The sequence below is a fragment of the Pristiophorus japonicus genome, chromosome 20, assembly GCF_044704955.1.
Source record: "Pristiophorus japonicus isolate sPriJap1 chromosome 20, sPriJap1.hap1, whole genome shotgun sequence".
NCBI lineage: Eukaryota > Metazoa > Chordata > Chondrichthyes > Pristiophoridae > Pristiophorus > Pristiophorus japonicus.
The window spans coordinates 30,197,287-30,212,921 of NC_091996.1; the positions used below are offsets into that span (position 1 = coordinate 30,197,287).

Genomic DNA, 15,635 nt, shown 5'->3' on the forward strand with positions numbered 1-15,635 from the left:
CAAACTAGAGGTTGAATTCTCAAAGCTTTTACTTCAGGCAACTAATGAATTTATGTCATGGGGTAATCCTCATCAAGAGGTAAGCCATTTAGAACAGAGATGAGGAGAAACTTATTCACTCAGAGAATTGTGAACCTGTGGAATTCTCTACCGCTGAGAGTTGTTGTGGCCAGTTCGTTAGATATATTCAAAAGGGAGTTAGATGTGGCCCTTACGGCTAAAGGGATCAAGGGGTATGGAGAGAAAGCAGGAATGGGGTACTGAAGTTGCATGATCAGCCATGATCATATTGAATAGTGGTGCAGGCTCGAAGGGCCCAATGGCCTACTCCTGCACCTACTTTCTATGTGTCAATGTCTATGTTCCTTTATGTTATAATTGTGCTTTTCTATTATGAACTCCTCACAGAATAACCAAAGCAGCACGTGTGAATAGAAAGAGCTGTTATCATTAGAGAGACAGCAGTAGGAAACATAACAGCAGTTTGTGGTGATTTTGTTGGCGGGGAGAAGAGATTGTTTGTAGAGAATGGATTTTTATATTCAATCATGGCTTTTACATATTTAGTTAAAACAAATCTTTGTGATTAGTAGTGCACACCGACTGATACAGCACAGCAGTGGAGGGATGAATGGAAACAGCGACATTGGGATGCAGGTAGAACGTGGCACAGCAAAGGTCCTTCAGCAGAGCAGATTCCAGAGCAGGAGGAGAACAAGCAGAATCCGATCAGAGCTAGCTCCGCGTCGAGTGAAAAATCCTCGGAGGAGGAGTAGATAATTGAGAAAACAGCAGCAGGCCAGATACTAGAATCAAGACAACCCAGCATTGTCTGTAGAAATTGGTGGCGACGTGGAAGTCACTCCAAGGTCCAGAAGCAGCAGAGAAATGGACTTCGGCCCAGGAGAAAGAGGGTTTCTGTCCAGGACCCACGCAGCAGCACAATAGAGCTGAGAAAACAGCAGTGCATTGATGTACAATCAGTAGCTCAGCAGTTAACAGCAGCAGGTTGTGCAGGGCTCGTGGGCTGGTAAATGTTGCCTTAAAGTGACCAAGCAGTAGAGCAGAGCCACAGCAGCCAAGTCTTACAGTGTTGTCCACTGCAGCAGCATAGTCCAATGTGAGCAGAGTTACAGGTGTTGAGACAAGCTCAGTGAAAACAAAGAAGAAGCGGGGTCGGAGGATGAGCAATGGGCTCTGCGCAAGTAAAATCCTAGAATCTTACAGCACAGAAGGAGGCCATTCGTCCCATCGTGCCTGTGCCGGCTCTTTGAAAGAGCTGCCCAATTAGTCCCACTCTGCTGCTCTATCCCCATAACCCTGCACATTTTCCATTTTAAAGTATATATCCAATTCCCTTTTGAAAGTTACTATTGAATCTGCTTCCACCAGCCTTTCAGGCAGTGCATTCCAGATCATAACAACTCATTGCATAAAAACAGTCTCCTCATCTTTCTTCTGGTACTTTTGGCAATTATCTAAAATCAGTGTCCTTTGGTTACTGACCCTCCTGTACACTAAAAAAGCCCCTTATAATTTTGAACATCTAACCCGATCTGCTATTTTAGCTTCTCTTATCTCTCCACATAACTGAAGTCCCTCATCCCTGCAATCACTCTGGTAAATCTCCTCGACACGCTCTCCAAGGTGTTGGTGCCAAGAATTGGACACAATACTCTAGCTGAATCCTAACTGGTTATTTATAAAGATTTAGTGTAACTTCCGTGCTTTAAACATAGTTTGAGCTAAAATGCACCCATTATTAGAGCCAGGGGTTCTTAGGCAGTTAAAGAGAGGAGATTGGAGGAGAAATGGCAAAGAATGAAAATAGATGACCAAGGATAGAGTTGCAGAGAAGAGGAGCTCAGTAAGGAGCTGCCAGCCCAGGGGGCATTTTTCAAGTGAGGAGTCATAAATGTAATTAAATAGAATATAATCCACTTCCTGTTACCATTTCCCATTACAAATTCCTATATCCACATTTATAATGGAAACTGCTTATGACACTGCAATTATGCTCTCTTGTCAGGGTGGTACGACAGTGCCTCCACTGCTGGGAGGGTGTAATTACAGCACAACAAGTTAATATAGGTAGTTTCCATGTGGACACAGGAATTTATACAATGTTGATCGGAATTATGTGCAGATGCAAGATCCTTAATGTATTAAAATAGATGCATGTCTATATAAAATTTTGACACTTCCTGTTTGTAAAGTCCATGGCCAATTATCAGAATGTAACTTTTGTGGCACTGGTAACACCTAGTATAACGGCAATGCCTGCATCTAAAGGCAACTTTGTTAATGCCTGCTCATCAGTTCTCCCATCACTGGTGTAACTATGGCATGCTTACACCAGTCTGCCTGCCATTTGGTCCAGTTGCAACAAACATAGCTAAAAGACATACCATTTCCTTGACTAACTATGAGCAATGGCCATAGAAGATTCACTAGTATGCTATATTTACATTCTTTATCAGAAGCAATTTTCACATTTATAAACATGACTAAAATAGTCTTACAACTTACCGATCTTTCCCACAGTTATATTTTCCCTTTCCGATGCCACATTCAGTTTTCCGTTTATCCACACTTGCTGATTAACACCTTGGGTAGCTAACAAATCCAACATAACACTCCTTTCTTCAACATCGCTAACAACAGGCAGACTGCCAAAGCGTAGTTCACAATATTTGGATGCGTGCTGCCATTTTATTGGTGTATTTATATATTCATAAATGTAGTATGATGACTGAAAGACCGATGAATTACTATAAGCTGTTAAAGTGGAAAGCAAATACAGTTAACAGCCAAGTACTCACATTTCATCATTACATTTCATCACTGTATAATTGTAATTGGTTAATACATATCATTTACAGTGGGACCTCCATTATCCACACTCCAATTCTCTGCTTTCCTGATTATCCACCAGAATTGTTGTGGGTCAAAGTGGGAAAGTGCTTCATTGTACAGCTTGCAAATGTTTCTTGTCATTTGTATTCCATCTCCTTTGCTTGGTGAATTAAATCACATGACACTTTGTTTGTTATAGCTGGCAAGGTTGCTTTACCATGAATGCAAGACCACATTTTGGGGACTCTCAATTATCTACAAATTGAATTTACTACCAGGAGGGTACCCCTCCATTTATGGTGGATAATGAAAATCTAATCTATATTTGTATGTCTGGAGTACAAGTTCTCGATATGCCTAAACTTTCAGATGCTAAAACAGAAAGTTTGTCAGTCATGGGTATAAGTTTTCCAACCAAAAATCTAAAAACCACTGAGAAAAGCAAAAGTGTACATACAATCATTTGCATCATTTAATACATTAAATATTTAGGCAGAAAAATACAGCCATACCTTGCTCACCAAATGATATCCCAGTTACCAGTACTATGGAAATTTATGACCTGTTCTAAGAATGGCATTTCTTTATATCACAAATTTGGTAACATTTTAATTGTATTATTCCCATGTGGAGTATTAAATACACACATCTCCATGATTCAATCGTATTTTAACATGAAACTAGATCCATGAATCTATAATTTGCATCGATTTATCATTTCATCTTCTTAAGCAAATGATGAAGGTGGCGAACGATCTCATCAGGAGATGAGAATGACACAATGAGGAGCGTTCAACCATCCTTCATACCAGCAATATTCCCAATTAAAAAGAAAAACATAGTTTTTATCAACATGGCTGCTGTATAAGTAGAACGCAGTGGCAGTTTTTCCACTTGGAAGGAGAACCTTTAACAAATGTACTTATGACTTTGTGAATAATGCTTTATTTGTCCTTACATTTGGTGTAAGCTACAACCTAGAATTAAAAATGTAATGTAAAACATTTATTTTTGCAAATATTATCTAGTTGTATTGTATAATATCTAGGGCCTGATAACAGGTTATATATAGTTTATCGGTTGGCAAAATACCTCCCTATCAGTATCCTTTTAACAATAAACCATGAATTACCCGCAACAACCTCCCGTTTTGTCTATTTATTTGTGTTTAAACAGAGTGCTGATGACATCATCAGGAAACTGAAAGGGAGGAATTATGTCTAACAATGCAAAGGATTTGAACCAGGTTCATAATCGAAATGGCAAAAGTCCCTGCAGTAACCCACTGTCACCCAGTGTGCATTTGAGTATAATTCAAGTATGTCATTTACCAATACTCCTTCAATGACCTTATCGGAATTCACTTTGAAATCAGAAGATTCATACCCACATAAGAAAATAGGGGGGGAAAAAGCATTAATCATCTAATTCTTTTTAAATTATTATTTTTAAAGACTCCATTCAGAACATGGCCCAATTCTAAACAGCATGATGATAACATTTGACTTAAAGTTTGCAATTGATATACATATACATCTTCTGTCATCTCTTTTATATTGCACCTGGAGAGAAACACAATTTGTTCAAGTTACACATATTCATTCTTACCCTGTAAATGGACTCCATCCAAACTACAGACCTGTAGAAAGGAAGTAGATGGGTAAGAATATATATTGTCTTTGAAAGGACCACTGTTTTAAGGTAATTATGTGAAATTCCATTTGTATTACACATGGTTCACAATATTGTATCAATGGTTTGGAGAATTGCATTCCATTTATAATAAGGTCCAACGATTAATGGCAATTTCCTTGAAATAGAACAATGTTTTAATAGAAATAAACTTACCAGAAGTGCACAGAACCAAAATGTAATTGCTCCATACATGTCTCTTCTTCCGTTGAAAGGTCCCCCGTTACAACGAGATTTTTAAAAGTCACATGAAAAGGAATGTAATACAAAAAGTCAGGGAGTTTGACTTGTTGCTATCCATATATTTATGGCAGCTCCTGGGGACTACTGCTCTGTAGTTACACTGGGAACAACAAAACGACCCCCATTCGGGCAGCCGCGCTTTATTGGCTCAGTGATATTACAGCCAATGGCTTAAACCTTTGAGGCAGATTTATGTCCCTGCAGAACAAATCCAGCAAATGTATTTTATTAGGAATTCACCAACATATTTACGCTATAAAATTACCAATGCATACAATAGTTTTGATACCAATATACTTATATTTTTTTTTAAATCAGAATTTTAAAAAATGGAACACAAAATAGAATAAAAACAGATGCTTAAAAGACACAAGAGTGAATTCGGATGCGAGGAAAATACTTTAACCACAATGTCTTTGATCAGAAGATGTCGGGGCGGGCGATTGTTCATTCAGGGAGCCACCTGCCCCGCTCTGCAAACACCCTTTTTCATGTATTTACCTTAAAAAATCCCCAATTATTTCCAAATATTTGGATCAGAGGTCGAAATTTAAAACTGGTCAAGCGAAACATTTACTGGTACAGAATTGCTGAAATCCCAAAACACTGGGTGCGGGGATAATAACACGATGAAACCCTCTTCTTCAAACGCTTACCTCAAATATAAATCTTACAAATATGTCTTACCTCAAATATAAATCTTACAAATATAAATCCTGTCCTTTAACAGGCGCCCGTCTTTCCAGTTGCGCCAATATCTCGCTTGTTTTTTAAAAAAACAATGTAAATGTGCTGAAAGTTTCCGCGCCTGTCCGCCGCCTTCACACCCACTTTCCCCGATCTCTGGATGCTGCAGAGAAAGCGCTTCAACTTTTCTTATGGTAATGAGGCATTTTTACAAAACATCTCTTTGAGCCGCACGGCCCTTCACTCCGCCTGAAACCATCCGGCGCTGCTCGACTTACCGCACCGACATTGCTTCTTTTCATTTAACTAAACGGCGGAACTCAGCTCAGTTTATTTTTTCTGAGGGAGAGGGCACATTTGGGAAGGTCTTCCCTCTGGAGGGAGCACTGTGCGAACTACCAGCCTGCCAATGCGACACTTTTGTGGGTGGTGAAATTCATTTTGCTCATTTTCTAAAATTGAAACTAGAGACAAAAAAAGTCAAGGGTTAAAAAGAAGAAATTTCAAACTGAGCTGTATTTAGAATTGTTTCCGTTTTAATTGCGAAATGCAAAACAGTCCCCACGTCTTCAGAACGAAAGCAGACAGACCCAAGTGGGAACTGGTGGGGGACAAGGGGCCTGGAAAAGGGTTGTATCTGTGCATTAAAACACAGGGCCCTATTAAGAGAATCTGTATATTTACTGATCAATCCTGCATTTTTTTCGTTTCCTCTTAAGATTTCTGCACTTCCAAAGGACAATAATTAAGATTTTTTTTAAAGAGGAAAGTGTAAATTTTGAAAGTCTGAAAGAAAAATACAAATTGCTGAAGCACACGCTAAATAATCAGACACAGGTAGGCTACTTAACTAAAAATTGAATTTGGGTGCATTTATAGTGCACATTTAGTGTCAGTGGGAGTGCAAAGTATAGATGCGCCTGAATAATATCAGAGATTAAAAATTATGAGATAAGACTTGAGAAACTGCAGGACTGTTTCCACTTCAGACCACTACATCTTTTTAAGGGAAGAGTAGATAAAGATTTGAATCATAGAAACATAGAAAATAGGTGCAGGAGTAGGTCATTTGGCCCTTCGAATCTGCACCACCATTCAATAAGATCATGGCTGATCATGCAACTTCAGTACCCCATTCCTGCTTTCTCTCCATACCCTTTGATCCCTTTAGCCGTAAGGGCCACATCTAACTCCCTTTTGAATATATCTAGATCAGTTCCTATAGACTGGAGGGTAGCTAATGTAACACCACTTTTAAAAAAGGAGGGAGAGAGAAAACAGGGAATTATAGACCGGTTAGCCTGACATCGGTGGTGGGGAAAATGTTGGAATCAATTAGTAAAGATGTAATAGCAGCGCATTTTGAAAGCAGTGACAGGATCGATCCAAGTCAGCATGGATTTATGAAAGGGAAATCATGCTTAACAAATTTTCTAGAATTTTTTGAGGATGTAACTAGTAGAGTGGACAAGAGAGAACCAGTGAATGTAGTGTATTTGGACTTTCAAAAGGCTTTTGACAAGGTCCCAGACAAGAGATTAGTGTGCAAAATTAAAGCACATGGTATTGGGGTTAATGTATTGACGTGGATAGAAAACTGGTTGGCAGACAGGAAGCAGAGAATCGGAATAAATGGGTCCTTTTCAGAATGGCAGGCAGTGACCAGTGGGGTGCCGCAGGGTCCAGTGCTGGGACCCCAGCTATTTACAATATACATCAATGATTTAGATGAAGGAATTGAATGTAACATCTCCAAGTATGCAGATGACACTAAGCTGGGTGGCGGTGTGAGCTGTGAGGAGGATGCTAAGAGACTGCAGGGTGACTTGAACAGGTTTGGTGGCATATCAAGAAAGATTGGATCAACTGGGCTTGTATTCACTGGAGTTCAGAAGAATGAGAGGGGATCTCATAGAAACGTTTAAAATTCTGACAGGTTAGATGCAGGAAGAATGTTCCCAATGTTGGGGAAGTCCAGAACCAGGGGTCACGTCTAAGGATAAGGGGTAAGCCATTTAGGACCGAGATGAGGAGAAACTTCTTCACCCAGAGAGTGGTGAACCTGTGGAATTCTCTACCACAGAAAGTTGTTGAGGCCAATTCAATAAATATATTCAAAAAGGAGTTAGATGTAGTCCTTACTACTAGGGGGATCAAGGGGTATGGCGAGAAAGCAGGAATGGGGTACTGAAGTTGCATGTTCAGCCATTAACTCATTGAATGGCGGTGCAAGCTCAAAGGGCCGAATGGCCTACTCCTGCACCTATTTTCTATGTTTCTATGAGTGGGCAAATGCATGGCAGATGCAGTGTAATGTGGATAAATGTGAGGTTATCCACTTTGGTGGCAAAAACAGGAAGACAGAATATTATCTGAATTATGACAGATTAGGAAAAGGGGAGATGCAACGAGATCTTGGTGTCATGGTACTTCAGTCATTGAAGGTTGGCATGCAGGTACAGCAGGTGGTGAAGAAGGCAAATGACATGTTGGCCTTCATAGCGAGAGGATTTGAGTATAGGAGAGGGAGGTCTTACTGCAGTTGTACAGAGCCTTGGTGAGGCCACACCTGGAATATTGTGTTCAGTTTTGGTCTCCTAATCTGAGGAAGGACAGCGAAGGTTCACCAGATTGATTCCCGGGATGGCAGGACTGACATATGAGGAGAGACTGGATCAACTGGGCTTGTATCCACTGGAGTTTAGAAGAATGAGAGGGGATCTCATAGAAACATATAAAATTCTGACGGGATTGGACAGGTTAGAGGCAGGAAGAATGTTCCCGTTGCTGGGGAATTCCAGAATCATGGGTCACAGTGTAAGAATAAGGGGGTAAGCCATTCAGAACCGAGATGAGGAGAAACTTCTTCACTCAGAGAGTGGTTAGCCTGTGGAATTCTCTACCGCAGAGAGTTGTTGAGGCTAGTTCGTTAGATATATTCAAAAGGGAGTTAGATATGGCCCTTAAGGCCAAAGTGATCAAGGGGTATGGAGAGAAAGCAGGAATAGGGTACTGAGGGAATGATCAGCCATGATCTTATTGAATGGCAGTGCAGGCTCGAAAAGCCGAATGGCCTGCTCCTGCACCTAATTTCTATGTTTCTAATGAACTGGCCTTAACAACTTTCTCTAGTAGAGAATTCCACAGGTTCACAATTCTCTGAGTGAAGAAGTTTCTCCTCATCTCGGTCCTAAATGGCTTACCCCTTATCCTTAGATTGTGACCCCTGGTTCTAGACTTCCCCAACAGCGGGAACAGTGGCAGAGAGCAGGGAACTGGGATTTAGATTAGGATCGCTTTAGCAAAGAGCCAACACAGGCCCAAGTGGGCCAAATGGCTTCCTCCTGTGTAACCGCTATGGTTCAGTGCCAAGTGATTTCACTAATCTGACATTATAAACTCTGGGTCAGAGTTTGACCTGAATCTGAAGTAAAGTGGAGTGAGACTCCCTGGAGGGGGTAATCTCACACAACTGTGGGTTGACAATGGATGGAGTGTAAATCCAACGGATTGTCAAGCCTGTGCCTCAGTGCAGAAAAGGTCAGCTTCCCTGGTTAGCCTGTATGTCATGTGAACTGAAACGTTACCTTGCGATTGAAATATATGAGATGGCATACCACAGGGTGAACAATGAAACCTTGGGGCAGGCAGAAATAATAGTCAATTTGCCATCTTCTCCCTTGGAATCTACAGAAAACAACACACTCCTATAGTGCTCAGGTTAAAAAAACTACTGATCAATGTCATTGTAATTAGTAAAGATATACAGAAAATAAGCATTCAGGACTTATTAACATTGCACAATATGTTTGAGAATGTTTCCAGTAGAGTGGACAAGGGAGAACCAGTTAATGTGGTGTATTTGGACTTTCAGAAGGCTTTCGACAAGGTCCCACACAAGAGATTAATGTGCAAAGTTAAAGCACATGGGATTGGGGGTAGTGTGCTGACGTGGATTGAGAACTGGTTGGCAGACAGGAAGCAAAGAGTGGGAGTAAATGGGTACTTTTCAGAATGGCAGGCAGTGACTAGTGGGGTACCGCAAGGTTCTGTGCTGGGGCCCCAGCTGTTTACATTGTACATTAATGATTTAGATGAGGGGATTAAATGTAGTATCTCCAAATTTGTGGATGACACTAAGTTGGGTGGCAGTGTGAGCTGCGAGGAGGATGCTATGAAGCTGTAGGGTGACTTGGATAGGTTAGATGAGTGGGCAAATGCATGGCAGATGAAGTATAATGTGGATAAATGTGAGGTTATCCACTTTGGTGGTAAAAACAGAGAGACAGACTATTATCTGAATGGTGACAGATTAGGAAAAGGGGAGGTGCAACGGGACCTGGGTGTCATGGTACATCAGTCATTGAAGGTTGGCATGCAGGTACAGCAGGCGGTTAAGAAAGCAAATGGCATGTTGGCCTTCATAGTGAGGGGATTTGAGTACAGGGGCAGGGAGGTGTTACTACAGTTGTACAGGGCCTTGGTGAGGCCACACCTGGAGTGTTGTGTACAGTTTTCGTCTCCTAACTTGAGGAAGGACATTCTTGCTATTGAGGGAGTGCAGCGAAGGTTCACCAGACTGATTCCCGGGATGGCAGGACTGAGATATCAAGAAAAACTGGATCAACTGGGCTTGTATTCACTGGAGTTCAGAAGAATGAGAGGGGATCTCATAGAAATGTTTAAAATTCTGACGGGTTTAGACAGGTTAGATGCAGGAAGAATGTTCCCAATGTTGGGGAAGTCCAGAACCAGGGGTCACAGTCTAAGGATAAGGGGTAAGCCATTTAGGACCGAGATGAGGAGAAACTTCTTCACCCAGAGAGTGGTGAACCTGTGGCATTCTCTACCACAGAAATTTGTTGAGGCCAATTCACTAAATACATTCAAAAAGGAGTTAGATGTAGTCCTTACTACTAGGGGGATCAAGGGGTATGGTGAGAAAGCAGGAATGGGGTACTGAAGTTGCATGTTCAGCCATGAACTCATTGAATGGCGGTGCAGGCTCGAAGGGCCGAATTGCCTACTCCTGCACCTATTTTCTATGTTTCTACGTTTCTAAAACAATAAAGGTTCCGATATTTAGCAATTCTCCCTTAGTAACTTGTTTGAACGCAAGTCCAAGATGCAAAACTTTATTAAGAAATAAACCTCATAAAAGTCCCTGTTAGCCCTCAACTTATAACAGCACAGAAAACGTGCATACATTGTCGAAGGAAACAAACCATTTTGTCTTGTTGGGGAACTTGCTACAATATAATGAGAGTTGTTTCAGCTTCCTCTGAAGAGACACCTTTACTCAAGTCAGAATTTTGTGTTTTCTCATCTCGCGTCATCCACAAAGACATATTGCGAACAGAAGTTCAATTATAACTTCAATTTGTTCTAGCTACAAGTTCAATTTGTTCTAGCTACAAAGTCATATGTATATTTTTAAAAACTAAATATATGTGATGATAGGAGCATGTCCTGGGATGTGTCACATACCAATTTTTAATGTACAAGTTTATCCCAGTTCAGACAGTACTGAATCATCAGCTGATTCTGTCACCAGACCATGCTGACTCACAAGCAGTAAATGTAGAACTGTTGCCACAATTTGCCCTGGCCACCATCATCATCATGAGTTTCAGAGCAGGCTATTCAGCACACTCGTAGGATAGTTACATGCGTCACCTCAAAGCAGCGATTGGCATCTTCTAATATCTATCAGTCACCTCTCTAAGAAGAGATTACAAGGACCTCCATTAAAATGTCACAATAACCTTTGTTCATAAAGAACTGCAACCTCCCTCTAGCCCAGATCACAGGATTCCTTGGGTATTAGACTAAAATATTTGATATCTCGTCAGTACTTTAAACCAGTTTCATAAAATCTAGAGATCTTGAAATTTTGATAATTAGATAATTTGGAACTATCTTCTGAAGAAAAAATTACAGTGAACTCTGATATTCACAGAGTTTCATTGGCCATAGCTCTTCAACTGCCTCAACTTTGACATAGGATTCCAATTATGTCCCTTTTTTGAAGATCGAACTGAAACAAAGAATGATCACAATTAAATTTAATTGTCAATCATAGTAGGGGTCAAAGACATAACTCTGATTGATTTTTCTGCTATCACATTTACACCTTGCAACTATCTAATTCACTTTAACATCTGATAGCCTGGCAGTCCCAGACAATCAGATCTGTCTCCTCACAGCTAGCTAATCAATATTAAGCCTCTTTCTCTGGACTGGAAGGTACGCTAGTTTGGAAATTCAAATCAAATTTTTCCTCTCTTTCAGGAGTATCAAACTGATCGGTTGGTTTCAATTTCACTCCTCAAACAAGCTCTCTGATTTGATCAGAACAGTTACTTTTTAATATCTCAGGAAAGCGTTACCAGGCCTTCCAGGATTTTGAATATCCCACCATTCAGATTTAAGCAAGACTGTCAGTCACATACAAACTGAACCAATTTCACGTTAGTTATTTCTCTCTTCACCCTGTACCATGGTATAGTGCATCAAAGTAGCATGGCACAGCGATTTGACCAGCAGTCTCTCTTTTTAAACTGCTTGTGTACAGTGATAGGATTTAAAGGAGCAGCCACTGAAACAAAACTAGAAAAAAATACTAATTTTTGGTACAAAAGTTATTTTATAGTCTGGCAAGTTGCATTTTTACATTAAAGATACACATTATCCAAAATGTTACTGACCCATGAAGTAGAGTAAAACATGAAAATAGTTCTAATTTGGAGCCTCAGGTCTTCAATGTTGTATCATTTTATTCAAATTATGCTCCTTCGATATAGAATAGTATAGTGAAGGCAGAGAGGGTTGGTTGGATGTCTTCATGTTCCCATCCATGTATTGCATCACTTTTGCGCCCTTTATCTGGGGATCAAATACATACTCCCCCTCAAGATCCTCCTTGGCTCAGTGGTAGCACTCTCGCCTCTGAGTCAGAAGATCGTGGCCTCTAGTTCCACTCCAGAAAACTTGAGCGCATAATCTAGGCTGACATTTTCGTGCAGTACTGAGGGAGCGCCGCACGGTCAGAGGGACCGTTTTTCAGATAAGACGTTAAACCGAGGCCCCATCAGCCCTCTCAGGTGGACGTAAACGATTCCAAGGCACTTTTTTGAAGAAGAGCAGGGGAGTTCTCCCTGGTGTCCTGGCCAATATTTATCCAACGTCACTAAAACAGATTGTCTGGTCATCATCACATTGCTGTTTATGGGAGTCTGCTGTGTGCAAATTGGCTGCTGCGTTTCTTGCATTACAACTGTGACTACACTTCAAAAGTACTTCAGTATGCTGTAAAGCGCTTTCGGACGTCGTGAAAGGTACTATATTAAAACAAGTCTTTATTTCTGTGTAAGTTGTATTCAATTTACTTCATGCCTTGGATTTAGTCACCCAATCAACTCAAACAAGTTCAATTTTTGCTCAAATTCCACATTTTCATGAAAACTACTTAAAAGATCGAGATGGAATAAATGGTACGGCCAAGGCAGCACATATTTGATACCAAGGCATTGAGTATTTAACAATTTCAGGTCTCACTGCGATAGAAGAATTTGGTCATCTTCTTATAGATGTAAAAAAAAAGTAACATTTAATACAACTTTTTTACAGTATTGTCATGTATACCATAGAATACTTTTAACTTGACATTTTGATTACATGTAGGATTTAAAGGTCACTTATCAACTAATTTGGTATTCATAGTGAGTGTCAGTGAAATGTTTCTATCACCATATCTGAATATCAAATAAGGAATGTAAATGTAATGTTTGCATCACATTGTGGAGATTAAAGCCATCGTCTTCATCGTTGTATGCAGGTACAGCAAGTGATCAGGAAGGCCAATGGAATCTTGGCCTTTATTGCAAAGGGGATGGAGTATAAAAGCAGGGAAGTCTTGCTACAGTTGTACAGGTTATTGGTGAGTCCACACCTGGAATACTGCGTGCAGTTTTGGTTTCCATATTTACGAAAGGATATACTTGCTTTGGAGGCAGTTCAGAGAAGGTTCACTTGGTTGATTCTGGAGATGAGGGGGTTGACTTATGAGGAAAGGTTGAGTAGGTTGGGCCTCTACTCATTGGAATTCAGAAGAATGAGAGGTGATCTTATCGAGACGTATAAGATTACGAGGGGGCTTGACAGGGTGGATGCAGAGAGGATGTTTCCACTGATGGGGGAGACTAGAACTAGGGGGCATGATTTTAGAATAAGGGGCCGCTCATTTAAAACTGAGATGAGGAGAAATTTCTTCTCTCAGAGGGTTGTGGCTCTGTGGAATTCGCTGCCTCAGAGAGCTGTGGAAGCTGTGACATTGAATAAATTTAAGACAGAAATAGTTTCTTCAATGATAAGGGGCTAAGAGGGTTAGTCCATGATCGGATCAGCCCTGATCTTATTAAATGGCAGAACAGGCTCGAGGGGCCGTATGGCCTACTCCTGCTCCTATTTCTTATGTTCTTATGTCTTTGGCCCCGGCACATGATCCGGTACCCTCACTTCCATTTCCAACCCCCGCTCAGGCTGGACCAGACTGTCTGCAAACTTAGCATCTTATCTGATTAGTAGCTGCCAAACCTTTATACTCTTCAGCAGAATGACCACCTACTTCCACCACATTGCCTGCCTCCACATGTGCCTCAGCCCATCTGGTGCTGAAACACTGACCCATGCTTTTGTCATCTCCAGGCTCAGCTATTCTAATACTGTCCTGGCTGGCTTCCAAATCCTCGAAACTTCAACTCATCCAAAACTCTGCTGGCCACGTCCTATCCCACACCAAGTTCCACTCACTTACCGCCTCTGCCCTTGCTGACAATTACCTTGGCCCCGGTTCTCCAACACCTCCAATTTAAAATTCTCATCCTTGTGTTTAAATCCCTTTACGGCCTCGCCCCTCCCTATCTCAGTAACATCATGCTGCCTCACCTTCTGCCCCGAACTCTCAGTTCCTTTGAAACTGGCCTTTTGTAGATGCTCACCTCCCTTCAGCCCATCATGGTGACCATGTCTTCAGCCACCTAGATCCCACGCACTGGAATTCCCTACCTAAACCCTTCCGCCTGTCCACCTCCCTCTCCTCCTTTAAAGCACTCTTTAAAACCCATCTCTTTCACCAAGCTTCTGATCACACCTTCTATTCTCTCTTTCTTTGGCTCGGTATCCATTTTGTCTGATTACATCATTGTGAAGCACCTTGGCATGTTTTTCCATGTTAAAGAAGCTCTATAAATACAAGTTGTTTTTGATTTGATTGGCACAGCATATCCAGGTAATGATGCCTTTTAGGAATAGCCGTTGTCTAGTCTGTTTCATAAAAAGTTATATTTAGTCACAACATATTTTATATCATGCGATGACAGATTATATAAACTGTTCTGTTAAAAAGGACAATTTAAAATTATCTATTCATTAAAAAAATTCCAGCACATCAAACTTTTATTATTTTAGAGTTTGGGGGAGAATTTTTTTAATGAATAGATAATTTTAAATTGCCCTTTTTAACAGAACAGTTTATGTAATCTGTCATCGCATGATATAAAATATGTTGTGACTAAATATAACTTTTTATGAAATAGACTAGACAACGGCTTGCAGTCTGAAGTTCAGTTCTGGTGCACTAGACCATGTTACAATTTGCACACAACTGCTACTTTGCTGTTGAATTTATACTTTCCTCAGTGGTGGTATCAGCACCAACTTCTTTCCCTGATTCTTCACATATATTGTGGCCCAGTTTTTGTCTGTGAACATAGGAACAGGAGTAGGCCATTCAGCCCCTCGAGCCTGTTCCGCTATTCAATGAGATCATGACTGATCTGTGACCTGACTCCATATACCTTTGCCCCATATCCCTTAATACCTTTGGTTAACAAAAATCAATGTCACATAAAAATTAACAATTGACCTAGCATCAACTGCCGTTTGCAGAAGAGAGTTCTAAATTCCTCTCACCTTCTGCATATAGAAATGTTTCCTAACTTCACCCCAAAAGGCCTGGCTCTAAATTTTAGAATATACCCCCTAGCCATAGACGCCCCAACCAGCGGGAATAGTTTATCTAATCCTTGGAATACACTACAACTATATTCCTGCCAGGTTTTACATACCAGTTAGAAGGCATTTGTGCCAAATTTGTC

General features: G+C 40.7%; 1 protein-coding gene across 1 annotated transcript in view; it reads right to left on the reverse strand.

The window, feature by feature from the left end:
* Window positions 1-4,836, reverse strand: part of adgrd2 (adhesion G protein-coupled receptor D2) — a 301,296-nt gene extending 296,460 nt beyond the window's left edge. The window contains exons 1-3 of the mRNA XM_070863395.1: window positions 4,705-4,836; window positions 4,465-4,495; window positions 2,530-2,778 (exon numbers count right to left, since the gene is read on the reverse strand). Of these exons, the coding sequence (XP_070719496.1) occupies window positions 2,530-2,778; window positions 4,465-4,495; window positions 4,705-4,743 (319 nt within the window). The 5' untranslated portion in view covers window positions 4,744-4,836. The remainder of the gene's footprint in view (window positions 1-2,529; window positions 2,779-4,464; window positions 4,496-4,704) is intronic.
* Window positions 4,837-15,635: the final 10,799 nt, after the last annotated feature.